We start from the raw sequence: 26,786 nt of genomic DNA, 5'->3' as shown, positions 1-26,786 counted from the left end.
GGTCTCGAACTCCTGACCTCATGATCCGCCCCCCTCGGCCTCCCAAAATGTTGGGATTACAGGCATGAGCCATCACGCCCAGCCGCCATGGTGTTCTTATAAGATGAGCGTGTGCAGAGCCACCAGGAGCACACACAGAGAGAAGACCCTGGCGGCGCAGGGCGGAGGTGGCTACGCACCGCCACAGAGAGGCCTTGGAAGATACCCACCGCCCACATCTGGCTGGTGAGGAGGCACACTGCTGCTCTTTCACTGCGGTGCTTTGTATGTCAGCCTAACGCACCCAGATGAGGGGCACAGGGACAGGAGCAGAGAAAGGGGTCCAGGCCAGGCCCCTGGAAGTCCGTGCTTCTCCACCTTTAGGAAGCTGGAGAGCTGGCGAGCACCCACTTGCCCCCAGAAGAATCAGCTGATGAAAACAGAACCCCCAATCTTCCCAGAATCCAGAGGAACCCAACCTAAGCAGATGGCCCATAAGTGGAGATGCCCACCTACGGGTAGCAGCGTGTTCTACCCAGAAGGAAGGTGGGGAGCCCCTGTGGGTGCCCTATGAGAGCTTCCGGCCGTGGAGACACAGCCCTGCCATCTCTGTCCGATTAACAGGGGCTGAAGGGGCAAGAGAAGAGCCAGAACGTGCTCTCGCCTGAGGAGAGCACTCTCAGTGTAGTGGAGAGCCCAATAAAGAACTGAATTTCCTTGAAGAGGGTCTGGATGGGACCGGGGTGTTATGCGGGGGTGGTAGCCGAGCCCAGGTGCGGGGAGCCCCATACCTCCAGACGCAGCCGCGCACCTCCACGCGCAGCCCCATGTCTCCGTGCGCAGCCCCATGGCTCCACGCTCAGCCCCATGGCTCCACGTTCAGCCGCGTACCTCCACGTGCAGCCCTACCCCTCCAGGCGCAGCCCTACCCCTCCAGGCGCAGCCCTACCCTTCCAGGCGCAGCCCTACCCCTCCAGGCGCTGCCCCCCACATCTCCACGCGCATCCAGCCTCTCTTACCTTCCCGCCTCCCGGCTGGTGCTTCAGGTTCTCGGTGGAGCCGATCTTGGACTTGACGTTCTTCAGGTCTGGCATGGGCACGGGGGCTGTCTGCAGGCGGCTCTTGGCGGAAGACGGCGACTTAGGTGGAGTACGGACCACCGCCACCTTCTTGGGCTCCCGGGCTGGAGGGGTTGGAAGGGACGGGGTGCGGGAGCGGCTGCCGGGAGTGCCCGGGGAGCCGGGGCTGCTGTAGCCACTGCGATCCCCTGATTTTGGAGGTTCACCTGGGGAGGAAGGAAGGGAGTGAAGCCAGGACTCAGGTGGGGGTCAGAAAAGGCCCTGGGGGCTGCCCGTCCCGCAGGTCCATTCCCAGGCTCACCACTGGGTTAGGCAGGTGGAAGCCAGGTTGGAAGCGCAGCTACAGCAGCAGGAGGCGGCCGCCCTGGAGAAGCATCTCCTCCTCCCTGCCTTTTTGCTTAGGGACAGAGACACCCCTTTCCCAGGAAAGCAATGGAAAACCATCAACCACTATACAACACCAGCTCCCAGAGAGGTGGCCAACTCGGCCCCTCGGTCTTTGGGTCAAGAGATGGGCTCCAACAAGCTGTGTGGTCTCAGACAAGTCACTTCTCCTGTCTGAGCTCAGAGGCCTTAATTTGAAAATGGATATAATTATAATCCCTGCAGCCAGGGTGGCTCCAGGAGGTGGTAGATATGCTTTGCCAATCTCTAGTGCAATTCTTTAGGGCCTTTATCCTAAATAAGGGTGACACAGTGACGGGACCCAGCTGTGCCCTCAAGCCTGGACGCTTCTGACCCTTTCTCCACAGGGTGAATGTTCAGCTGTTCGGCTAGTTCAGGGCTCCTGCCAGCTCCCTGGCTCCTCTGTGGGATCTGGGCTCCAGAACAGGATGCCTGCTCCATACCTGCTTGTCCCTAACTGTCCACATGAGCCATGCCACTTCATGCTGCTGTGCCCTGCCATACAGTTCCCCACCTGCCATGCATAGCAGTAAGTGCACCTTTCCAACACCCCAGAAGCTGCTGGGGGGTCTCCTCTCCACGCAGATGCTGTCCCTTCCTCCTCTGGGTGTCCTTTACCCCCAAATTTGCTTCTGTTACTGCACTTCCCAGGTCCCTGTTACACTTCAACACTCTGCTATTCTGTCTCATGGGTCCATGTTTTCCGAAGTCTGGCCCACGGAACCCTGCATCAGAATCTCTGGAGCTTTCAAGGAGGAAAGTAGGACTTGTAAAGTGCACATTTCTGGGCCCCACTGAGAGTGGATAGAGCAGAATCTCTAGGGGTGGGGCCTGAAAAGCTCATTTTTCTCAAGCTCTCCAAAGACTGAAGTCTGAGAACTGCAGGCCTCACTCTGTGCCCAGGTGCGCTTTGCTCCCCTGCAGTCTGAGAACTTAGCTTTCCTGCTGGTCTGGAAGCTTCCCACAAGAATGCCCCTGCCGCTGCCCCTGGCATTGGCTGTAACACATACCTGCTGGCCAGAGCTGGAGAAGGGCAGCTCTTTGTTTGAAGCACCCATGTAGCCAATGGGCAGCTTGGTCAGCGACGAATAAGCACTAGTTTTGTTGTTGTTGTTGTTGTTGTTGTTGTTTTGTTTTGTTTTGAGATGGAGTCTCGCTCTGTCACCCAGGCTGGAGTGCAGTGGCGTGATCTCGGCTCACTGCAAGCTCCGCCTCCCGGGTTCAAGCGATTCTCCTGCCTCAGCCTCCCGTGGCTGGGAGGAGAATCCTGGGAATCCTGGGATTACAGGAATGCAGTGCCATGCCCGGCTAATTTTTGTATTTTTAGTAGAGACTTTAGTAGATACTGTATTTTTGTATTTTTAGTAGAGACTTCTTTTTTTTTGAGATGGAGTCTCACTTTGTTGCCCAGGCTGGAGTGCAGTGGCGCAATCTTGGCTCACTGCAAGCTCCGCCTCCTGGGTTTACACCATTCTCCTGCCTCAGCCTCCCGAGTAGCTGGGACTACAGGCGCCCGCCACAACGCCTGGATAATTTTTTGTATTTTTAGTAGAGACGGGGTTTCACCGTGTTAGCCAGGATGGTCTTGATCTCCTGATCTGCCCGCCTCCGCCTCCCAAACTGCTGGGATTACAGGCGTGAGCCACCACGCCGGGCCAGTAGAGACTTCTTTAGTAGAGGTTTTATCATGTTGGCCAGGCTGGTCTTGAACTCCTGACCTCAGGTGATCCACCTGCCTCAGCCTCCCAAAGTGCTGGGAATACAGGCGTGAGCTACCACGCCCAGCCAGCACCAGTTTTTAGGATTTAAAGAATTCCATGTCTCTTTTTTAAATAATTTTTTTTTTTTTTTTTTTTTTGAGACAGAGTCTGGCTCTGCCGCCCAGGCTGGAGTGCAGTGGTCGGATCTCAGCTCACTGCAAGCTCCGCCTCCCGGGTTTACGCCATTCTCCTGCCTCAGCCTCCCGAGTAGCTGGGACTACAGGCGCCCGCCACCTCGCCCGGCTAGTTTTTTGTATTTTTTAGTAGAGACAGGGTTTCACCGTGTTAGCCAGGATGGTCTCGATCTCCTGACCTCGTGATCCACCCGTCTCTGCCTCCCAAAGTGCTGGGATTACAGGCTTGAGCCACTGCGCCTGGCCTAAATAATGTTTTTTATAGAGACGGGGTCTGACTATGTTACGCAGGCTGGTCTTGAACTTCTGGCCTCAAGCAATTCTCCCACCTCAGCCTCCCAAAGTGCCAGGATTATAGACATTAGCCACCGTGCCCTGCTGATTTCCATGTCTTGGATGTTCCTGAAGTAGTCAAGCTTTGTGGCAATAGAACACACGAAGCCTCTTCTTTTCCACATAAGGAAACAACAGATGGGGCCTCGGCCTCCAGGGCCTCCAGGCTCAGCCTCTCTGCCTCCTGAGATCTCCCATCCTCCTGCTTCCCTGACTTCAGAGACCCAGGGTGACCAATGGGCTTGGTGGTGGTGGCTCCAAATCCTTTTCATGCCTCTTACTTGCAGAGAGGTCTTGGGCAAGTCACCTGACCTCCCTAAGCCTATGTCTTCAGCTGAAAAAAATAGGGAGACAGCCATGCATGGTGGTTCATGCCTGTAATGCCATTGTCCCTGAAGTCAAGGAGAGCACACAGGATTAGAAAGCCCATCGGACAAACACAGCTGCACAAAATCTGGGGAAGAGAATTCGGACTGCTCCATCTTCAAGCTGCGAACCCTGTGTGAACCCTGCATTGCAGAAAAGGGTCCTGTCGGCTCTAGGAACACAAGCCAGTGAACAGCCACACATGCAAAGGGAGGCTGCTCCCAGTGAAGCAGGCTCCTGAGTACCTCTCTCAGATGTGGGCTCTGCAGGGGGTGGTTTTCTCTGCACTTGCTTGGTCGCTTAAAGAGAAAAATCCACAAAAACCTTATTATCATCAGGTTTAAACGGGGCCTTAATGAGTCCTTCACATGGCAGGCACCCACGGCCGGCCCAGCAGAGGCCCCGTTCTGAAACAAGGTGGAGGAGGCCCAAGGGGGAGGGTCTCTCCACATGCAGGCAGCCACCGAAGAGCAGGTAAGACCCAAAGGGAAATGCATGACCTTGTTTCAGGTTGTTACAAAGTGTGAGTCCCCTGTAATTCCAGCACTTTGGGAGGCCGAGGTGGACGGATCACTTGAGGTCAGGAGTTCGAGACCAGCCTGGTCAACATGGTGAAACCCTGTCTTTACTAAAAATACAAAAATTAGCAGGGCTTGGTGGCCTGTGCTTATAGTCCTAGCTACTCAGGAGGCTGAGGCAGGAGAATTGCTTGAACCTGGGAAGAAGAGGTTGCAGTGAGCCAAGATCATGCCACTGCACTCCAGCCTGGGCGACACAGTGGGCGACACAAAAAAACAACAACAAAAAACAGCGTGTGAGTCAACTGGCCCCATGTTAAGTGAAAAAACAGCAGGATCCAAACCCTACCTAAAATCCTGTCAAAATTCTGGGAATTATCCCTGGATCACCACGTATATGAGAAAAACACCAGGCCAGAAAACACGAAGCGAAAAGACAAAAACAACGGGCCTTAGTGAACGGCCATCCTTGGGGCTGCCACCGCACCACGTGTGTGTGAAATGCCACTGCAAAGACAGGCAGCAGGTGACAGGCAGGCTCTGGGCAGCTCCCTCAGGCCAGGGAGAAGTAGAGTCACCAAGATCCAGGCCAGGCTTTGGCCACAGCCTGCAGCAAGAGCCACAGGCTGCCTGCACACTGCCAAGGAGCAAGTGCAGGTCAGACACCCCTACGTGGTGCGGGGTCTAAACCCAATGGTGGAACACTTCACTGGGGCAATGGGAGACAGAAGTGCTCAGGCAGGCTGTCCCTAATCCCCAAAGAGGATGACTGTTTTCTTCGTTTTTTTTTTTGTTTGTTTGTTTTGAGTCTCACTCTGTCTCACTCTGTTGCCCAGGCTGGAGTGCAGTGGTGCGATCTTGGCTCACTGCAAGCTCCGCCTCCCGGGTTCACGCCATTCTCCTGCCTCAGCCTCCTGAGTAGCTGGGACTACAGGTGCCCACCACCAAGCCTGGCTAATTTTTTGTATTTTTAGTAGACAGGGTTTCACTGAGTTAGCCAGGATGGTCTTGACCTCCTGACCTTGTGATCCGCCCGCCTCGGCCTCCCAAAGTGCTGGGATTACAGGCATGAGCCACTGTGCCCGGCCTGTTTGTTTTGTTTGTTTTCGAGAAAGAGTCTCACACTTTTGTTGCTCAGGCCTGAGTGCAATGGCATGATCTCGGCTCGCTGCAACCTCCGCCTCCCGGGTTCAAGCGATTCTCCTGCCTCAGCTTCCTGAGTAGTTGGGATTACAGGCATCTGCTACCACGCCCAGCTAACTTTTTTGTATTTTTAGTAGAGACAGGGTTTCGCCATGTTGGCCAGGCTGGTCTCGAACTCCTGACCTCAGGTGATCCACCCTCCTCAGCCTCCAAAGTGCTGGGATTATAGGCGTGAGCCACCATGCCCAGCCGTGACTGTTCTTAATAGCACCCCGGCTGCAAAATAACTAGATGGATGCCTTACTGGGTACTCAAAACTGACTGGGTTTTACTCACAGGAGCCCAGGGCAATGGGCCCAGCCTGCGACTGCTCAGCTAAGACCCTCAGGTTTTGCAGCAGACTCCTAACGTCCCCAGCAGGTTAAGCTGCCTGGGGGTTGAGCCCTAAGTGACGTCACCCATTGTGACCTATCCAGGCTGCTGCTCTGTCTCCAGAGACATTTGTCTCTGGTCGCATTTGGGGACTGCAAACACACCATGCTGGGGCTGCCTCTGTGGAACCCTGGACTTGGGGCCAGAGAGGCTCCAAGAGCTGCCATTTAGTAGCCATATGACCACATTTTCCTCAGGCTTAAAATGAGCTGGTTAGACTCAGTCAAGCAAACTCTCAGAGGCTCGATTTCTTTCTTTTTTTTTCCTTTTTCTATATATTTTTTTTATCATGCTGCAGAATCAGCCTCAATTTCTTCACTGATAAAAAGTGAGGATTCAGGCTGGCAGTGGTGGCTCACGCCTGTAATCCCAGCACTATGGGAGGTCAAGGCAAGTGGATCACCTGAGGTCAGGAGTTCGAGACCAGCCTGGCCAACATGGCGAAACCCCGTCTCTATTAAAAATACAAAAAATTAGCCGGGCGTGGTGGCAGGTGCCTGTAATGCCAGCTACTAGGGAGGCTGAGGTAGGAGAATTGCTTAAACCCAGGAGGTGGAGGTTGCAGTGAGCTGAGATTGCGCCACCACACTCCAGCCTGGGCAACAAGAGCGAAACTCCATCTCAAAAACAAAACAAAACAAACAAACAAAAACGTGGGGATTCAACATCTGCCTCAGAAATCAGAAGAACTGCGAAGGAAATGAAGACTCTGGTGCTTAGTGAACTGCAAGGTGCTGACCAGCTGCCAGGGGCCGTTCACTCTCAGTGGCCTAAGGCCTCCTAAAATGAAGGCTGTACCTCTGAGAGCTTCAGCTTCCTCTAAGATTCAAGAGAACATTCTTCTTACCAGAGCTGGGTGGTGTCTTTGGGGCGGGCGGGGTTTTTGCTGGAATCCTGGTGGCGTTGGCTTGGCCCTTCTGGCCTGGAGGGGCCGCTCCCCGGGGTGTGGCGATCTTCGTTTTCCCATCAGCCCCCTGTAAATGAAACAGGGTCGAGGGTTTTTTCACCATTGGGAAAAGTTGCTGCCACCGAGTCAACACCAGCCCCACTCCGCACCTTGACTCAAAACGCGGTTAAGACTGGGGTGACCCTTTGCCTTCTAGATGCCACAAGTGTCTGCTACAATCATGAGGGCTTGCTGGGCACACAAATCCACATCCCCACCCAAACTCCAAGTTCCCTGAGGACATTTCCTCTCAGAGGAACTATGTGCATTGGTTATCAGCATGAGTTGTGCCAAGGCCAGCAGAGCTTACAGCAATGATCAAGTCACTCTCCACTCCATGTCAATCAATCGGCAGGACATTAGTGCACTATGCATAGGCGGACATCCATTTTCTGACTCTAATTATGGATTTATTTGGCTGATGGTGGTTGGTTCCACCAGAGGCCCTTGGAGACAGTGTTGAACCTGGCCAAGGATGCTAAAGAGAGCTACGTTGTGTTCTTTCATTCTCTCCCATACAACCCTAAGGCGTCAGGAACTCCTTGGGTGTGCTCAGAGCAGGTGAGCACCCGAGGAGGGGAGCACCAGCATCACTGACAAAGCTGGCAGAGTCGGGCATGGCATAGTCTAGGGACTAGGGCAGTCCCTGGGTTCGGCTACCCAGCAGATGACCCTTAGACATAACACAAACTCAAAGAAGAAACTGACATTAACTAAGGACCACAAGCTAGTCCAGCGGGGAGTGGGCTCACAGGGCAGTGTTGCTGTGGCCTGATGCTGTCCTACCCAGATCAGGGCAATCTGGAAGCATTTCTGTTACCAAAATCAGGAATGGGCAAAGGAACCCAATGAGAGTAGCCATTTTGGGTTTGTTTTTAAAAAAAATTTTGCGACAGAGTCTTGCTCTGTCACCCAAGCTGGAGCCCAGTGGCACAATCTTGGCTCACTGCAACCTCTGCTACTGGAGTTCGAGCAATTCTTGTGCCTCAGCCTCCCGAGTAGCTGCAATTACAGGTGCACACCACCATGCTCGGCTAATTTTTGTATTTATAGTAGAGACAGGGTTTCACTATGTTGGCCAGGCTGGTCTCGAACTCCTGACCTCAGGTGATCCACCCTCCTCGGCTTCCCAAAGAGCTGGGATTACAGTGTGAGCCACCGCGCCCAGCCTTAGAGTAGCAATTTCGAAACCAAGGTCCCACCAGGTGTCTGAGGGGCTGCTGCTATGAGAGCCTGTGGGGTGCTGAAAGGTACGGCCCCCAGCTCTCTTTTCCTCTTTGCCCAGAATTCTAACTATTTACACGGTGCTTCTGTGTCAGAGCTCATTTGAAGAAAGGTCTTTGAGGCTAAAAAAACAAAAAACAAAAAACACCCCACATTTGCAAACCACAGCAGAGCAGCCTGGTTCTTTTCAAAGGTGGTTTCCTTACCTTGAGTTTCATCTCCTTTGCTCCAGAACTGCCAGTTCGGGGAGTGACAGAAGAGACGTATTTAGGAGAGGAAGGTGGCTCTGGGCACACGGCAGGGCTGGAGGGTTGGATCAGAGGGTCTGAGCTACCAGGAGTGGGGTGTTTGGGGCTAAGGCAAGGCCTATTTTTCAAGGTTTTAGCAGAGGAACGTGTGGATGTCTTAAACATAAACATAAATAAAATCAAAATAAAAGTCAGCACATGGAGGAGGAAAACAAACTGAAAAAAGGACAGTAACTAAAAATAAATAAGGCAGGTAATGGTTGAAAGCAGTGATCTCCAGGCTGTTTGAATCAGGTACCCTTAACATCCCATCTGATCAGTAAGAACAGGAAAGTGACCATCCTCCCCAGTCATACTTCTTATATGACCAACTTACTCAACTCACATCTGACAAAGCTTTTAGAAGAGGACATGACAAAGGAATGGAAGTTCTAGTATGTTCTTTCTCCAGCCTGTTAGATGTGATTGTGCCCCTGAATTTGGAGACCACTGGTGTAAGGGTGCTTCACATGAGTAAGTTGATGGAGATCATCAAGGTACATGAATCTTAGGATGTTACTCAAGAAAATGTCGCCAAGTGTGTCATGGGTCTGAAGGGCCTTACTTTCTACTCAATTCCAGGCAAGGGGCTTTTTTGCCTGCCCATTAACCCATGGCCTCTTCCACCACACTGATAGACTCAATCAGGAGTGTGCCCACCCCACGTTGGAAAGATTCTATCTTAGGTTATGCCCACCCCCACCACACATGTGCTTTCTGATTAAAGTCTCAAATCAAACTAATATTAACACTATTTGGTGAATCCTAATCTGGCCAATGTTAACTCTTTTTTTGTCATTGTTGGTTTTAGAGACAGGGTCTCCCTCTGTTGCCCTGGCTGGAGTGCAGTGGTGCCATCACGGCTCGCTGCAGCCTCTACCTTTTGGGCTCAAGTGATCCTCCCACCTCTGCCTGGTCAATTAAATTTTCGTTTTAGAGATGGGGTCTTGCTATGTTGCCCAGGCTGGTCTAGAACTCTTGGGCTCGGGAGGTCCTCCCACCTTAGCCTCCCAAAGTGCTGGGATTACAGGCATGAGCCACTGTGCCAAGCCTCCAATGTTTTCTCTTTTTCAGTTTGCCAGTGTAAACAACACTGATAACTTTTGAACCCATTCCACATGAGGAAGCAGCCAGAGACACGTGTCTGCATACCTGTCCCTGTGGAGGCGGCGGGGGGTGGGGGGACCTGGAACTGGGATGTGGGATAGATGGTGACTGACACCCACAGTTCATCCTACCCATGGGGGATTTTGATGGGTGGGCATGGCCCCAGAGGAGAAGGGGATGTTTGGAGGGGAAGAGGTAGCGCTCTCAGAAAACAAAGTGGGGAGGCTAAGCCTCAAAGTGTTTCCGAGAGCGAGTCAGCTCAGAGAAGGGTCCTGACCCAGACTTCGTTGGGCTTCTTGGGGATGTTATCTTATTGCTTTCCAATTCCCCATGGAAGCGGCCGAGACCCTCTGTGTGGCCAGGCTTGGTAAGGAGAACCCAGGAGATGAAGCAGTAGTGGGAGAGGAGGGACACAGGCTGGGGCCCTGGGGCTGATGACAAGAAAGCAAAGCTGGGGTGGGGGTATTGATGACCCCTCCTTCCTCGCTGCACATGGCCCCTCTCCACCAGCAGCACTCCCCACCTGGCCGAGGTCCACGGTAATAGATCTTTCCCCTCCCCAGAATCTAGGCAACTCCAGGGCAGGGATGTCGTACCCATGTGTGCTGCATGAATGAATGAATGAATGAATGCATGCATGCATGAGGCTGGTATTCCCTGACCCCTGCCCCCGGCACTAAATGTGCACCATGATTGACAAGCAGCTGTCACTATCACTTCAGGGACCCAAAGGGCAGCTCTCCAAATTCCCGCAGGCCCTTCCGCTGCCTCACTAGGTGAGGCTGGGGAGCCCTGACTCTGCAGGCACTTCCGGGAGCAGCCCCCAACACACCAACACACCACCGAATGCTCAGAGCTATGTGGCAACTGGAGATGCCCTCTGGGCTCCAGGACTGATTAAAATTCAGCTGTTTCAGACAGAATTTATGCTGGAAATTTTAGATACCTTTAAGAAAAATAGGTCTTATCTAGAGCCATGGTGGGATTTTCCAGGAAAAACGCCACTGTGCAATTACGGGAGCATTTTCCCAGACACCAAGTCATTGAGGGAGTAAACGATGGGTGAAGTGAAATACTGAGAAGGATGGGCAAAGATCAGGGTGCAGTTTATGCAGTGAGCAGATGGCTTCATTTACTGTCCTGGGGTTGGTTTTCAAACACAACTTCATTTACCGTCCTGGGGTTGGTTTTCAAACACACCTTCATTTACTGTCAGGGTCTCACTGAAACTACACTAAGAAAGCTGGAATTAGCAGCATGACTTCATGAACCTGCCAACTTCTCTTCCCTGGGGTAAGTATCAAAACTAATAAATGCTGGACTTTTAAAAAGCCTGCCCCAAAATACAAAGCACTTTAAATGACAGCTGTGCTTTAGTGACAAATGCTCCCCACATTATATATGAGAATGAATCAGACATAAAGCACAGCTTCTCTGTAAACTGGACCAGCTGCAGAGTTCCGTGGCATCGTCAGCTTACCTTGGCTTTTTTGTCATCGCTTCCAGTCCCGTCTTTGCTTTTACTGACCATGCGAGCTGATAAAATATAAAATAAGAATGCTTGTCACACTCCATTTTCACTGTTCACAGAAACAGCCAGCTGTGGTGAAGTTGCATTTCTCTGGGATAGGTCCGTGTTTTGTTTAGTTGGGTCTGGTGGAAACCAGTTGGTTCTCTTCTTCCTTGAATGTGCTAGGTCTCACATTGTTAGTATCAGCATAGCACACTGGGGTCACTGATTAGAGCAACCTGGCAAGAGGGGGCAGCAGGCTGGCTGAGGGTGGGACCATGCAGAAGGGACGCAGCAGAAACTGTCACAGGGACATGATGACACGGAGGCTATCTAAGGAAGGTGCAGTCTCCCTAACCCACAGGCTCCTGCCCTGTTTCTGCCAGGGTCAGCCTCACCCCACTGGGACCAGCCCCACTCCACGGACAGGTGTTTTAAAAGCCTCAGGGCCATGGATATTGGTAGCTCAGTGAGGACCCAGCCTCCTGCAAGATCCAAGGACGGGGGTGGGTGAGTTGTCTCCACACTGCAGCCAGGCTTGGCCCTGGTTCCCTGCGAGGTGCCTGCTCACCCTCTGGGCCTTGGAAACTGCCTGGAGTCACCCAGCTCCCTTGCCCATGCGGCTAGATTGCCAGCAGCCCTGATTCCCACCTTCCTGGCCATCTTATGCTGACCACCCCATCTCCATTCCTGGTCACCTGCCTCCAGAATAGGAGAGCCTGGCAGGCTTGTCTTTGTCCCCTAGTTGCTGGTTGTACCCCCAAAGCTTACCCCTCACTAATAGGGGCTTTGGCCACCAGCCCCAGCTGCTCTCAGACGAGCCAAGCCCGGCCTAGCGCTGAGCCAGGTCTGGTGGGTTTCTTGCCACTTGCTGGTCTTCGAAGGGCACAAATCCTCACCGCTTCCCCCAGTTAGCTACAAACCAGTTACCATCATACATCATCACAGATAACATCAGCCTTCATCACACTCCCTGGTGAAACCAACCCACTGACCTGTCTGCCAGCATCAGTGCTAACTCACCCTTCTCCTTCTCTTGACAGTCACTGCTGAAAACTGATGATAGATTTTTTTCTTTGGTTTTAATATCATATTCCCTCTACCCCACAGACAATCGGGTCTCTTGAAGCTTCTCGTTGGCTATTGTCACCTGGATTTCTAGAGGGACCAGCAATGAGTATGCCCAGAGGTTTTCCAACTATACTATATGGCAGAATCACCTGCTAAAAGACTCCCAGGCTTACCCCACAACTGGGTTTGTAGGCCGAAAGTGGCCCCGGTAACCTGCACTTTAATAAGAGCCCCAGGCAAATCTGACTCACGTGTTCTTTCCTTTGCCCATATCAGCCAGCACCATCCATGGCACAACAAAATCACCTGCTAAATCAACATTTCCCAAACTGCAGAAGCACTGAACAAGTCCTCCTCCAGGAAATGTTAGCAGGTAGAATCGAGTAAGTTTGGGAAACCCACTTGTGACCTTCTCAGAGGGTCACAATGACTGTTAGTACGTTAAAGGTTCTGACAAGTCCAGCAGCAGAAAAGCCTATTTAACTTAGTTTAGTCTGTTTTTTTTTTTTCCCCGCAGTCACTGGGCCATGGAACTCTTTTTTAACCCAGACACACCTCCAGTAGGCTGGTAGTCAAGAAAACATCATTTCAGGAAATATTGTAGTAACCTGTCAGGTCAGTTATTTGTCCCCTACTGTTATAGGATATAGGATATACTTTTTCTCTCTTAACTTTATTTTATTTTACTTCATTTCATTTTTTGAGACAGAGTCTTGCTCTGTCGCCCAGGCTTGGGGTACGGTGGTGTGATCTTGGCTCACTGTAACTGCTGCCTCCTGGGTTCAAGCACTTCTGCTTTAGCCTCCCCCGTAGTTGGGACTACAGGTGCCCGTCACCACGCCCAGCTAATTTTTTTGTATTTTTAGTAGAGACAGGGTCTCACCATGTTGGCCAGACTGGTCTCGAACTTCTAACCTCAAGTGATCCACCTGCCTCGGCCTCCCAAAGTGCTGAGATTACAGGCATGAGCCACCGTGCCTGGCCTCTGTCTTAACTTTTCAACACAGGCTTCTTTATCTATAGCATTTCAAAGTTTTCTCTAAAAGTAAAATCTAATAAAAATTTAACAGATGCTTGCAACTGTGAGCTTCAGTAACATCCATTTCTGGGCTTGGCAAATAACTGTGAAATTCCAAGGGCCCCAAATTTATGGACAAGCTTGCCTTGTGGCTATGAGGTCTCCCGCGGGACACCAACTCTCCTCTCCCTGATACTTGGGACTCTCCCCACACCAATCCCACCCTGTGGGGCTGCTGTGGTCATGCTCCTGAGGGCTCAAGATGGGCCCTGCTCAGCCCCCTGCAATGCCAGCATGCGGATCTCCTCGTCCTCTGCTGAGGGAGGTGGCGGCATGTGGACCAGGGAGATCTTGTGTCTGCTCCTCATCTTCCTGCCACAAGGCAGAGCGGGTGGGGGCAGGGTGCTGGGCCAAAGGCACAGTGTGGGCTCTGGGCCACCTCTGAATGCTGTGTGTGTCGCCTGCTGTGTGTACCCTGCCCATCTCCGTGTTAGGAGTCCACACTCCAGCACCTCCTGAGGCGCTGTGGGATGCAGGACAGGTATGTCTTTCAGAGCCAACCTACCTGGATCCCAAACCTGGCTCTGTCACTTACTACTCAGTGACCTTCGGCAAGTTACTGCACTTCTCTGGGCCTCCGTTTCCTCATCTGCAAAGTGGGGCTGCTTGTGCCTACATGGGAGGGTTGGCGAGTTCTAGACACCGTGAGGGAAGCTGCCACCCTGCCGGTGGAGGGCACCCACCAACCTCCTGTGGGCTGATGGGCCATTGTGGACACATCAAGTGGCCAGAGAGTCAAACAAGGTGGGGAGCACGCGGCGGGGGTGCTGGTGACATGCAGAGTGGCAGGCAAGCGTGAGGGGCGCGTGTGGCCACAGCCTGAGCACGGGAGGAGACCGAGGGAGTGGAGCAGCTGCACCCAGGAGTCGGTTTAGTGGCGTCCTAGGAATGTCGGAAGCAGCAGGAGTTGGGAGGGCCTGAAGCTCAGTGGCAGTAACCGCAGCCTGGGAGGCCCGGGAGGTCCCCAGGGAAGGAGCGAGGAAGCTCAAGACACAGACCTTTGAGTTGAGGGACCCGGCTGATGGGTTTTCCCCGCGGAGCAGCAGCAGGCTGCTTTTCAGTGGGCTCTGGAAGCTCAGCCTCTTTTGTGTCCTCTCCCAAAGAGGGGCCCCGGGCCTCTGGCTCCTCTCCAGGAGCCCCTGGAAATGCAGCCCTTCCCGAATCCTCCTCCGAGTGCGCCTGCTCCTTCTGCACGTTGGGTGTGATTTCCACGTGGAACGTGAACTCAGGGGGCATGTCCTGCCCTTCAGCCCACCCTGCACTGGGCCCCTCGGGCTCAGAGGCTGGGATCTCTGTGGAAACTCTGGAGAGGAAATCCACAGGGAGGGCAATGGCACCCTCCGCTGGGAAGCCTGGGACACTGGTGGCTTCTCTGGCTGTCTGGGGAGGCTGCCCATCTTGGACTGGGGAGACCCTGGATGGAGGGGAGTCTTGCGGGGAGGACTCATCGACGTCGCGGTCTTCATCCACCTCCTTCTTGCTCCCCAGCCTCTCTTTGCCCCCGGCTCCCTTCAGTGGCGGCCCCTCCTGGTGCAGGTCTCCCAGAAGCTGGTGCTTGAGCAGCTCAGGGGCGTGTTGGCCACCCTCTGTGTCCTCAGGTCCTGTCCCTGAAGGCTGGCGTGTGGCCTCTCTGGGGCCCTCAGGCAGGAGGGGAGCCCCAGGCATGCTGGACACGAGCTGGTGGCTCAGACCTGGGGGGCCTGGCTCTCCGAGGAAGACTTCCTGGACCACCTTACCACTTTCAGGCTCTGTGTGGAGATACGCAGGGGTGGCGGACTTCGGAAAGGTCGGACCCTTCTCGGCCCAGTCCCCACCTTTTGGTCCCCACTCCTGGGAGGGCTCTTGAGGGCCTCCTGTTGGAGGAGGCGCTGAGCAAATGGGACGGTGCTGAGGAAGGCTCGCGGTCAGTGGGATGGGAGCTTCTGGCTCTTTCTCCCCCAGGCACAGCCCAGAGACCCCAGAGGCCTCTCCGCAGGGTCCAGGCTGGACGTGAGCACTAATCTCATTGGCCAGGGGCCTTTCAGGTGCCTTCCTCTGCTGGCCCGGAACTCTCAACTCCTCTGGTTTGAAGAGGCAGCGATAGCAAAAGGTTAACAAGGGCGCATTAATTGCTTAAGAGAGGGAGCATCATCCTGGACAAAATGACATTGAGAGGGCATCCTAGGCCCCCTAACAAAGAGATGGGAGCACAGCTCTGGGCTCATCTCGTTGCCTTTGCTTGCTTGGAATGACAACTCTCCTGGTCTAGCTGCCACCAGCTCCCTGGGTCCTCCCCTCTCTGGGCCTCAGTTTCCTCATCTGTAAGGAGGGTTCCTGGACGTGGTGACCTCTGAGGGCCCTTCTGGTGTGGGTGTTATTCCTCTGCCTGTGATGGGCTCTGGTTGGGCACAGAGCATGTCACACATCTAGAGCCGCCTTGGGCTCATGGGCTTAATCTACTGGGAAAGCGGGAGGGCTAAGGAAGCTTCTCCTGCTTTCTAGGGAATTTGAGCTTCCCAAAGAGTCTAGCCTCTAGATGGTACCTGGCTTGGGTGTAGCGAGAATCCCCTTTCCTCTCCCTACCTCTCACTGTTCCCCCGCCTCCCTTTTTTTTGAGACAGAGTTTCACTCTGTTGCCGAGGCTGGAGTGCAGTAGCGCGATCTCGGCTCACTGCAACCTCCGGCTCCCTGGTTCAAGTGATTCTCCTGCCTCAGCCTCCTGAGTAGCTGGGATTATAGGCACACGCCACCGCACCCGGCTAATTTTTGTGTTTTTAGTAGAGATGGAGTTTCACCATGTTGGCCAGGATGGTCTCGATCTCCTGACCTTGTGATCCGCCCACCCCAGCCCCCCAAACTGCTGGGATTACAGGCATGAGTTTTTTTCTTTCTTTTTTCTTTTCTTTTCTTTTCTTTTTTTTTTTTTTTGAGACAGGGTCTCGCTCTGTCACCCAGGCTAGAGTGCAGTGGTGCAATCACAGCTCATTGCAACTTTAACTCCAGGGCTCAAACGATCCTCCCATCTCACTCTCCCGAGTAGCTGGGACCACAGAGGCACGCCACCACGTCTGACTAAGATATTATTTTTTATTTTTGTAGAGACAGGTCTCCTTATGTTGCTTAGGCTGGTCTAGAATTCCTGGGCTCAAGCAGTTCTCCTGCCTCTGGGATTACAGGCATGAGCCACCATACTTGACTTCTGCTCCCCTTTTTGGTAAATGAAACCAGTGAAACTAGTGTCTACAAACTCTGCCTCAAGCCCATCCTCTGATAGATTTGGAAAATCCAAAATGTGTGATCATCAAGAATAGAGTCTACTGATAGACCTGCCATAAGACTCCTCAAAAAATAAGCCCCATTCAGATCTATCCAGGTCACTGACCACAGACAAGCCCCTTGCACAGGTGAGGTAGGCTCCCGTGGGAGGAAGGGCTCTGCACAGCAGACAGTGACAGCCCTCAGGAGCACTGCTGTCCCTTGGTCACACAGCTTGCTGCACACCAACCCAGCTGATCAAGGGCACATTTCATGTTTTTCTGGTTCATTCATGTGACATTCATTAATCTGGCTGCATATTAAGAACAGGACAATTATACTCCTTGGTTCTCCTAATAAGCACCCTTTATGTTTTTTAACTCCCAACTCTTTGAACACCCCATCTAGTCGCAACACAACAACCCATGCAACTCACCAGCTCTGCTTTAAACAAAACCTGCAGCCCTGAAGGATTCGGGGGCTTGGAAAAGAAAGAAATTTGGATGAGGTGGGGGAGGAAGGTGTGGTCATGGACACACACAGGTAACATGTGGGCCCACCCCATCGGAGGCAGGGTGGTTGCCACGGGCTCATCCCCAAGAGGCCTGGTCACAGCGCAGCAGCACCTCCAGCAGCACCTTCAGTCTGATACTGGCCATGCTCATGGGCCCCTCCAATTCCTATTTCTGGCATCGACCACAATGCATGCCACACAGCAGGTAGTTTAATCAGTGGATCCTGAACGTATCAACTGGTGTCAGGAAACACTGACTTCTGCTTCTTACAGGGCCTGCAGGTGCCTTATGAGAGCCCTTGGTCAGTCTCTGGGAAGAGCAGCCTACAGGAAACCCTGAGCCTGAGCTCCAGAACTGACCAGAGACAGGGGCTGCCCCTATGCTGCCCCAACAGGACAGGTCTCCACTGCCTTCCAGAAGGCGCTTTCCTCCTAGAGCTTACTAGAGTGCTCTTGACTGTGATGTTACAGTACTCTGATATAATACAAGACTTTAAGAAACACTATTAAAAAAGAGACAAGGATCCCAAACATAAATAGTAAACGTACCTTGAAAAGTAATGGATACAGGATTGTACAGCGTGTGTAGGTGTGGGGGTGTGTGTGTATCAATGAGGAAACTGACATGATTAATTACACCCCTGGAGGAAGAAGCCAGGTTAGGAGAACGTTCTTTTTTTTTTTTTGAGACAGACTCTCACTCACTCTGTCGCCCAGGCTGGAGTGCAGTGGTACGATCTCGGCTCACAGCAACCTCCACCTCCCAGGTTCAAGCAATTCTCCTGCCTCAGTAGCAACTCTCTTGCCTCCTATTCCTCCCATGTAGCTGGGATTACAGGTGTGTACCACCATGCCCGGCTAACTTTTGTATTTTTAATAGAGATGGGATTTTACGATGTCAGCCAGGCTAGTCTCACACTTCTGGCCTCAAGAAATCTGCCTGCCTTGGCCTCCCAAAGTGCTGGGATTACAGACATGAGCCACGGCACCCAGCCTGGTTGGGAGAATGCTAGGAAGTACTCAGCAAATATTAAATGTAGCAATTCTCAGGGGTTAGGAGGAGTTCGAGATAAATGAGTATTGTAAACACAGTAGTCCAGGTAAGTTAAGCCCCCATGCCCTCTTCAGGAGGCCTGGTCTCTAGACACTTACAGAAGAAAAGCCCACCCATCGTATACAGGCCTTCCCATGGCTTACTCTCAAAAGACTGCAGCTCCATCCTGAAACACCTTTTTCCATCTTACTAATAGGTACTTTATCCCTCCATGATTCCAGGCTGCTGTCAGAAAGCTTAAAATTCAGTGAGCGCAAAAGTCAAGTTCCCAGCAAAGATGGTGGCCTGGGCTTTTTCTCTTGCATGGAATATGTTCTGTGGGCATGTAGACATAGCCTGCACTAAAAATCAGTAGAAAAAACTCAGATCCACTTCTGTTTATGGAAAGCAATGATTTCTAGAGGTCATACGTTATCAAAACCTCTAGTTTTACCTAAGTTGAAAAACATGACCTAAAAGAAACAGGAGCCAAGCTTCTAGTTTTTGAAGCTCTTTGTTAGCCTAAGAATGAAAATGTGCCTTTCTGTGCCATGTGAGATGAGAAACGTCAGCCTGCTATAGGCTGTGACCTCTCTGGGGGCAGGAATGTGTAGTTAGGCCTCAAAATTCCCTCAACGAGGCAGAGTCTTCTAGGATCAGACGGCCTCAGAGGCAGCTCTGAACACTGGACAGAGCCCATCACTCAGGAGAAAAGAACAGCATCTTCCCAGCCCTTTTGCAATCTAGAAGCTTCCACATTTTACAGTAGGCTTTCAAGTTCATTTATCTAGCAAATGACAGAAAACAAGCCCAGCCCACATTATATCAGTATCACAGGTCTCCCATTTCCTAAAGTTAGGAATCTCTAGGATTTTTAAAGTTCTTAAGATATTTATGATAAATGATTACACAAAGCTGTCTTTCTTGAACACAGCAGTCTGATACCTGAGAAGAAAATCATAAGGGTTGAAGGCTGCAGAGAAGAAAGTTTAAAAGCAATCGCTTGGGGGTGACATGGTTAAGGCCTTGCTCCTGGATCGGCCAGAGGGCAGCCTGCAGTGAGAATCGCTGTATTTGAGTTTCTTTTTTCTTTTTGAGACAGAGTTTCGCTCTTGTTGCCCAGGCTGGAGTGCAATGGCATGATCTCGGCTCCCTGCAATGTCCGCCTCTTGGGTTCGAGCGATTGTCCTGCCTCAGCCTCCTGAGTAGCTGGGATTACAGGCACCCACCACCACGCCCAGCTAATTTTTTTTTTTTTTTTTTTTTTTTTTTTTTTTTGAGATGGAGTCTCGCTCTGTCGCCCAGGCTGGAGTGCAGTGGCGCGACCTCGGCTCACTGTAAGCTCCGCCTCCCGGGTTCAGGCCATTCTCCTGCCTCAGCTTCCCGAGTAGCTGGGACAACAGGCACCCGCCACCACACCTGGCTAATTTTTTGTATTTTTAGTAGAGATGGGTTTCACCGTGTTAGCCAGCATGGACACCTGGCTAATTTTTTTATTTGTAGTGAGACAGGAATTCACCATGTTGGCCAGGCTGGTCTCAAACGCCTGACCTCAGGTGATCGGCCCGCCTGTGTTGGGATTAGTGGTGTGAGTCACCATACCCAGCCTAGAGTTCCTGTTAGACATTCATTTTCAGCTCCCAGGTCGGACTAGGTCTTTCAGAACTCTAAATGCCTTAGGAATTGCCCAGAAATGATATTAGAAAAAAATCACCAGGGCTCTTTCTATATCTGAGTAGCCAACCTTTGATAAGAACCAACTCCCTAAAATCTCCTGAATTTGTGAATTAGGGCTCGGGTCCATTTAAATGATCTTTTCAGGGCAGAGCCCACCCCATGTCCCTCCTCCCAACCCCAAAGTCACGGCAGGCAATTCCAGTTCACTGACCTTGGGTCACGTGACCAGCAGCTTCGTCTTCCAGGCTGGGGGTGTCTCCGATGCCTGCTTCCTCAGCTGGTGTATGTGTCAGCAAATGAAGGGGGGTAAAAGCAAAACAGTTATTGTTTGCTAGAAACCAAGCTCTCTGTGTCTTCTGGTATTTTCCCTAAAACATTCAGGAAAGTCACGTCCCAAGAATACTAAGGTGCCTCAGCTCTGGCTTCTCTGCAAATGTCATTGCTGAGGATGCTGGTGGTAAAAGTTCACTAAATAAAATGCACAGCACCCACATGCAGGTGTGGCTATGACCTAGTAGGAAAGACTTTCTCCACTGGGGCCCTGAATGCCCCACTCCACAAGGACACACAGGCTGAGTGAGGTCAGAGAAGCAGTTTGCTGCTGAGCCGTGGTCGTGGAGGCTGTGTCTAAGCAGTGGCTGCTGGGAAGTTCAAGGAAAGACTTTGCCTGGGTTGTGGAGTCAGGCAGACGGAGTTCGTATCCAGGCACCAGCATTCATTCAACCTCTCTGAGCCTCCATTTCCTCATCTAGAACCCCAGATGAAGATACTAGTTTGTCTTGTAGAAGGATGGTGAGGGTTAGTAAGAGAATTTGTGTGAACACGTTTAGCCTGGTGCCTGGCATATGGTAGGTGCCCCAAAATGTTACGTTTCCTTCCTCCCAACTTCTGGGTAAATGCCTTTCACAGAATGCCCTGAATGGGTGCTACTTGGTAAGAGGGAGGCTGGCAGTGCTACTGAGCAGTTTTTGGGGGTATCTTGGGTTCCTGTTTAGGAAGCCACAGCTCACCCCAAACAAGAAAGACTGAGAAAGTTCCTGACCACATCAATAGTACCAAAATCAACGTGCTTTAAAAACACCAATTTCTGCATCATAAACAACAGGACACTGTTACAGGACAATGCATGCAATTGTCCAGAAGAAGAGTTTATAAGGCAAGTTGGCCACGTTGACATGCATTGACCTCAGGCCACCAGAATCACCAGCATTTCCTGAGGGCAGTGATAGAGGTCACTGCCTCTGAGAAATGCATACATGTTGCTGGTCGGGCCATCAGTCTTATCTCCCAGGCCTGCAATGAGTCAGTCACTCTCTGAACCTAAGACAGGAATGCTGGATCCCCACCACTGGCCAGCACAGGCCTGTGTGAAGACTGTAGGCAAGGGAGAGAAAGGTTCTCGAGGTTCCTGGCAGCCATGTGGTAGCCTCAGAAACACCCAGGCCATTGGCTGTCCCCAGGCAGCTGCTAAGGGGATGGGAGGGTAGGCAATGGGCTCAGGGGGCTCCCATCACTAGCACTAGCATGACACAGACACCCTCCGGGTCCATCCAGCCGACACTGCGCTGCCCACGAGGCCCAGTGGTGACAGTGCCTTGTCATGCAACAACATCACTGAGCGAGTGTTGGCTCAACTGCCTGGGCACAGCTCTGAGTGCAGATTCGGCCTGAGTTTCTGACAAGGTGATGGCAATGGTAGAAAGGCTCAGGGCGACAGCAAATCCCACTAAATGCCAGAGTCCTTGAGACAGAGAGCATGTGGAGGCTTCCCTGGACACTGTCACTGCCACGGCACTGGGTGAGTCACCTTGCTGTCACACACCAGCGCAGAGCTGTGATAGCCGGGCCTGGCGTGAGTCAGAAATTGGAGGCTGTGCTGTCTTTGCCACCGCTTGACCCCAGCAAGGGAGCTGCTTGGAAACACCAAGGAGGGAGGGAGGGCACAGTGGAGGTTGGACCTCACATCACCAATGGCCTCTCTGTACCCTGCGGAATGTTTTACAAGAGCCAGGAGGGCCCTGTGCTCTCCAGCAAGGCAGGATCCTGCAAGGGGGTGGCCACTCTGCACCCTAACTGGATGGCCCATGGGGAGTTTCACTGGAGCGCCAAGAACAGCAAATAGGATGGTCCAGAGCGAGGTGCCAACTAAGGTCTGCATTGTCAGTAGCTGAAGACACATGCACCCAACTCTAGAACCACCCCACCACACGGAGGGTGTAAAGGGATCTTTAGGAGGATTTCCTTGGAGAGAGTGGCTTGGGGGTGGTGGGAGTGGCTACATGGCCACCCCCATCACAGTCCCAGTACAATGTTTCAAGTCAATACGTTGAGGACATGTGGTGCATGTCCCCTCTGGTTAGGGACCTGGTGGTCTATGATCAGGGCCCCACCAAGGAACACTGAGAATCTGCCCATTCTCAGATGGAAGATGGGCTGGCCTTGCTTTGGGGGCAGAGCAAAGGACAGATGCTACAGTCCTGAGAACTGTCCGCACACCCACAGTTTGCTTGCCAGCATGTTTCCCGTGGGCCCCATGTGGGCACAGGTCAGAGAGAGTGCATGGGAGCCTCAGATCATGTCTAAGAGGTGGCAACCAGCAGGACCTCAGAGGTGAGGCTGCAGCCAGATCTTCAGACTCCCACAGGGCCGAGGAGATGACATGGCCACCAGAATCCAGTGCAGAGGAAGGGCTCTTCAGGGGAGGATAGCTGGAGATGGCAGGCTGGGGGAAGAGTCTAGAAGAATTCAAATAAGGTCCCCATGGAGAGAGAGAGAAAGAGTATCTCCTTGAAACCTATGCAGGGAGTGTGACATGGCTCACACCAGGACCGACTCAGTAAGAACCTTCCTGTTTCTCCTACCCCTCCCTTCCCCGCCAGCCCCCAAGGGGAATGGCGGCAACTTTGAATGGAGTTAGAAGCTTTGACTGTCACATGGGACTGGCTGTTCTAATTATTTAGCATTTGCACACTGTGTTTTGCCACTGTGGAGACTAACGTACTTTCAATTACTTTGGAGTGATGGAAAAGTCAAGAGTTGGCTAGAGTTTTCATTCTGGGCAGGGGAGGGATTTCCCCCAGTGAAATAACTGAAGGGAGAGGAGGAGAGAAACTGAAGTTCCCCGTGATCGCATCCCGTGATCGTGCCACGGTCTTCAAACATCCTTCACGTTCAAGGATGAGGCTCTGCCCCAGCTTCGAGGACATCCCCTCTGCCCATCTCAGGGGACCTCACGGATCAAGTCACAAAGCAGAAATGCACTCAGAAGGGGCCAGGGTGGGGCTGGTCTCAACACACAGAGCCCTAGAGAACGCTGCAGGCTTCCCCAGTAGCTGCAGGGAGCACCATCTTTAGGAAGGAAAAGAAACTCTTTTCTGGGCACATCTTCCCTGCTCTCCATTGCTGATGAAATCCTGTCTAGGCCTCTTCTGCATTTCTTGTTGGGCAACCGGGCACCCTCCAAATCACCAAACCAATGGCTGGCATCTTTACGTAAGTGCAGTGAAGAGACGTGAAGGAAATGACTCCAGGAGCTCCAGGCTGTGCGGGCGTTTCCTAGGGCCTGGGGAGCTGAGCCACTCTTGGGTGACTGCAGCCTTGAGCCCAGCGCCCTGTCCGATCAATTCCCCATCACCCGTGTTGACAAGGCATTCTCGTCATGCCTGTCCTACACGAATATGTTTGAAAAGGAGACAGAGTCCCAGAACTGGATGCTAGATCACATGTCTCAGCTCCTCTGGGACCACCTCATTAAGATCACCAAAAGATGCGGTCCAGTCATCTGCACCCTCTGTGCGCTCAGGTGATCTTTGGGTCCACCCCTTGGGAGGTGGCCCTGTGCCGGACAGTCTGAGCAGGAGGGTGGCTGCCCTCAGGTGCCAAGAAGGCACGGGTCTGCCACCACCTGCCCCAGAAAATCCTGCAGAGAACTCCCTGGAACTGATGCGCTGACTGAGGCAAGATGAGGAGCGTCTAGAAGAAGTCCAGAAGGCCCTAAATGCTCTGAGAGGCTGGCAGGCAGCCAGGGAGGTAGCTGGGCACCAAGACATCAAGCTACTCACAACCCAAGATTCCCAGGAGCCAGAATCCACCCATGTTCCTGCCCCACAGGAGGATGAACACGCAAAGTGCCCTCACTTCTGTCGCAGGTCAGCTGGGGCACCGGGCAGGGCCTTGACTGCCTGGGGGTCTCTGGGGCTCACCCTCACCTGTGGTTCCTTCTGGGATCTCCATGTGGGGCTGGGCGGCAGCCTGCTCGCCGGGAGCTCTCTCATCCACTAAGGGCGCTGTCACATCTGGAAACCACCGAGAACCACCTTAGAGGAGCCAGGATGAGCCATGCCCATCACCTTTGCTTCTTGTGCAGGAGCAATGCAGGGAGGAGGAGTGAGGAGGGGATCAGCCATATGCAAGAAAGCAGCCCTGAAGCAGGGCCTGAGGCCCCTGCTGCCAGCTCCCCAGGAAGCACACTGACATGCTGCTGAGTGCTACTGGCTCATGAACTGCCCAGCTCATCCACCAGGAAAGCCCGGCAGCCCTGTCTAAACCCCAGTGAAAGGGACTGCTGGGCATGGCCCCAGGCATTTTAAAAGAATACTGAAAACCAGATGATTGCTCATAACTATTTGATCCTTAAGGCGAGAATTACAACTGAGACAGCACGGGGACTGGGGGGGTTAGGGCGGGGGCTATGGTTTTGCTGTGAGACTTTGGGCAAATCCTTGGTCCATTTTGATTGGACAGTTTCCTCATCTGCAAAATGGCAGTGTCTTCTCTAGGTGACTTCCAAGACTTCTCCCAGCTCTAACCCCTGTCTCCAAGCCCATGACCCATAATTCAAAAATGCAGAGTCCCTTGCATGGCAATAAATAGGTCCGGTCCTATCCAAAGTCAGGCATTTGACTGTCGCATGGGTCCACCTTCACAGCAGAGGCAGGAGGGAAAGCTCGGCTACCAGGAGCTGCTGTCAGTCTCTCATCAAGGTAAACGCTTCCAAATCAGTGTTCCTCTCAAGCAATGCCCTGGCACACTCCCAGGCCACTCCAGGTACACGTAAGGAGTTGTCAGCTTTGAAGGCTTTCCAAGTTCAATGAAGGACATTTTAATTATGGTTGTCTTGGGTGCAGGCAGAGCAACCAGGCAAGATCCCAGCCCCAGCAGGGCTCCCTCCACCAGGGGTGGGAGCCAGTGCTCTTGAGTCTCACGCCTGCACAGGGTCCAGAGGGCATTGAGACTTGTTTGGGAGATTCTTCCAGACTGTTGAGGGAGCACTGAGAGCCAAGGCTTGGGAAGCTGGCATGAGGTCTGGCATCGTTTTGTAGACTTTCTCAGGATGGCAGGCAACTTGCAAAACCATCCCGACAAGATGAACAGGAAGTGTCTTGCATCACTAGCTCTAAGAAGGAGCCAAGAGAATCTAACCTGGATATTCTTATGAGGCTAAGAACCTCAGCAGCAAGGCCCACGCCTGCTGCATCCTCTAAAGATGCAGCATTGTACCAAGCAAGGGGCAGGCACTTGACAGCCACTTTCCAAATTCATCCAAAGGTAGATGCTTGCAGAGACACTTGGGCAAGTTTTTCACCCCAAGACACAAGATCCAAATGAATGTGCAGAGCCTGAAGAAGTGCTAAGAAAGGAACCTTGAACCTCCAAGGGGAGGATGGAGAGACAGACGGGCAGATACTGCCAACTAGTCACTTGAAAGCCATTATTAACATTCTTCTCCCTTGATTTATTCTGCTAAAGAGGCTGGAAGGCAAAATGCTCAATGTCCTAGCCTTGCCTGCAGCAAGGGGTGGCCATAAGACCCAGCTCTGGCTGATGAGACATAAGTGGAAGACTGCCACTTGCAAGAAAACTCCTGTTTTCCTAAGGGGACGCATTTAGTTTCAGGGCCCTTTTGGCCACTTTACTTTGCAACTCATTCCTGCTTCAAAGGCAGATGTGATGCCTGGAAGTGCAGCAGCCACTTTGTAACCATGAGGCAACAATCCAACCACTAAAGATGACAGAAAATAAAGACGGGAGAGCATCAGTGACCCTTGAGGTGCTGGCCAAGTTCAGGCATCTGATACCTCTTCATGTAAATGCCACAGTTAGTTGGGGTTTCTGTTTCTTACAGCCAAATGCAGTCTTGACTGATACAGATGGGAAGCAAGAGAAGATGGTCAAAATCAGGACTGAGGAGCACGTCAGGAAGTATGTGAGTCCTAATAACCTAGATGCTGAGTGTCTGGAAAGGACAGGTTAGAAGGGCCGGAACAAACATCGTGGCCAAAGTCCAGAGGCCCAGGCCACACCCAGAGCCCCCAAAATGAAAGATACTAAACCAAGATCAGATGTGCACTGACCTGCCCCTTCCCTCAGCCAAATGGCTGCTCTGGGACCTGCTGGCCCCTGAAGAAAGAGAGAAGAGGGGGCTTTTGAAGGGGGTATGGGAGGACAATCGTATGGAGCGGGGTTTTGTGGAGCTGTGCGCGGGACTCTCCAAGGGTGGCTGCCTCCAGAGCACACATGGGATGAAGGTGCCCACGCTCAGCACCAGCAAGCAAGGCATCGAAGCAGGGCTCAGCTCCCGCCACACTGTCCTGCAAAGCACCGAATGAGTGAGCACATTTCTCAGCCAGGGGGAGCAGCAGATGCAGCCAGGAGGGAGGCTCAAAGCACAGCTAAGCACAGGCTGGAGGCATGGAGGGGGCGTCTGAAGCGGGGCCCACCTTCCGCCGTTGGAGTGCTCTTAGCATCAGAGGTTTCAGAGCCCAGTTCCTCAGATCCATCCTCAGCGGGGGTCTGCAGGGGAGATTCTGGAACACACATGGTGAGGCCTCAGAACGGTGGCCTCTCCCCAGCGCCCCCTTTTAATCTCAGGAGGAACTGGGGAGCAGTGTCTTGTGGAGCTGAAAATTGCTCCCCATGGAAACAGTTGGAACACGGCCTTGTGACAAACCCACAAA

General features: G+C 52.6%; 1 protein-coding gene and 1 long non-coding RNA gene across 20 annotated transcripts in view; both read right to left on the bottom strand.

Annotated features, from left to right (window-relative positions):
* MAPT (microtubule associated protein tau) overlaps window positions 1-26,786 on the bottom strand; it is a 131,366-nt gene that overhangs the window by 29,825 nt on the left and 74,755 nt on the right. For 3 of the 19 annotated variants that reach the window (XM_050763689.1, XM_050763694.1, XM_050763690.1), the window contains exons 3-11: window positions 26,550-26,636; window positions 24,039-24,125; window positions 20,042-20,107; window positions 14,371-15,120; window positions 11,194-11,249; window positions 8,526-8,723; window positions 6,997-7,123; window positions 4,302-4,355; window positions 999-1,264 (exon numbers count right to left, since the gene is read on the bottom strand). In XM_050763689.1, the coding sequence (XP_050619646.1) occupies window positions 999-1,264; window positions 4,302-4,355; window positions 6,997-7,123; window positions 8,526-8,723; window positions 11,194-11,249; window positions 14,371-15,120; window positions 20,042-20,107; window positions 24,039-24,125; window positions 26,550-26,636 (1,691 nt within the window). The remainder of the gene's footprint in view (window positions 1-998; window positions 1,265-4,301; window positions 4,356-6,996; window positions 7,124-8,525; window positions 8,724-11,193; window positions 11,250-14,370; window positions 15,121-20,041; window positions 20,108-24,038; window positions 24,126-26,549; window positions 26,637-26,786) is intronic. The other 16 variants (XM_050763692.1, XM_050763695.1, XM_050763698.1 and 13 more) reach the window with 11 other exon arrangements.
* Window positions 9,673-11,185, bottom strand: LOC126938972 (uncharacterized). Its single transcript, XR_007720269.1, has 2 exons — window positions 10,914-11,185; window positions 9,673-10,876 (listed from the first exon to the last, which is right to left on the bottom strand). It is a non-coding gene; the product is annotated as an uncharacterized LOC126938972 (long non-coding RNA).

Source organism: Macaca thibetana, chromosome 16 (genome assembly GCF_024542745.1).
Source record: "Macaca thibetana thibetana isolate TM-01 chromosome 16, ASM2454274v1, whole genome shotgun sequence".
Taxonomy (NCBI): domain Eukaryota; kingdom Metazoa; phylum Chordata; class Mammalia; order Primates; family Cercopithecidae; genus Macaca; species Macaca thibetana.
The sequence above is the reverse complement of the archived record's forward strand: the minus strand, read 5'-3'. Positions and strand labels throughout refer to the sequence as shown.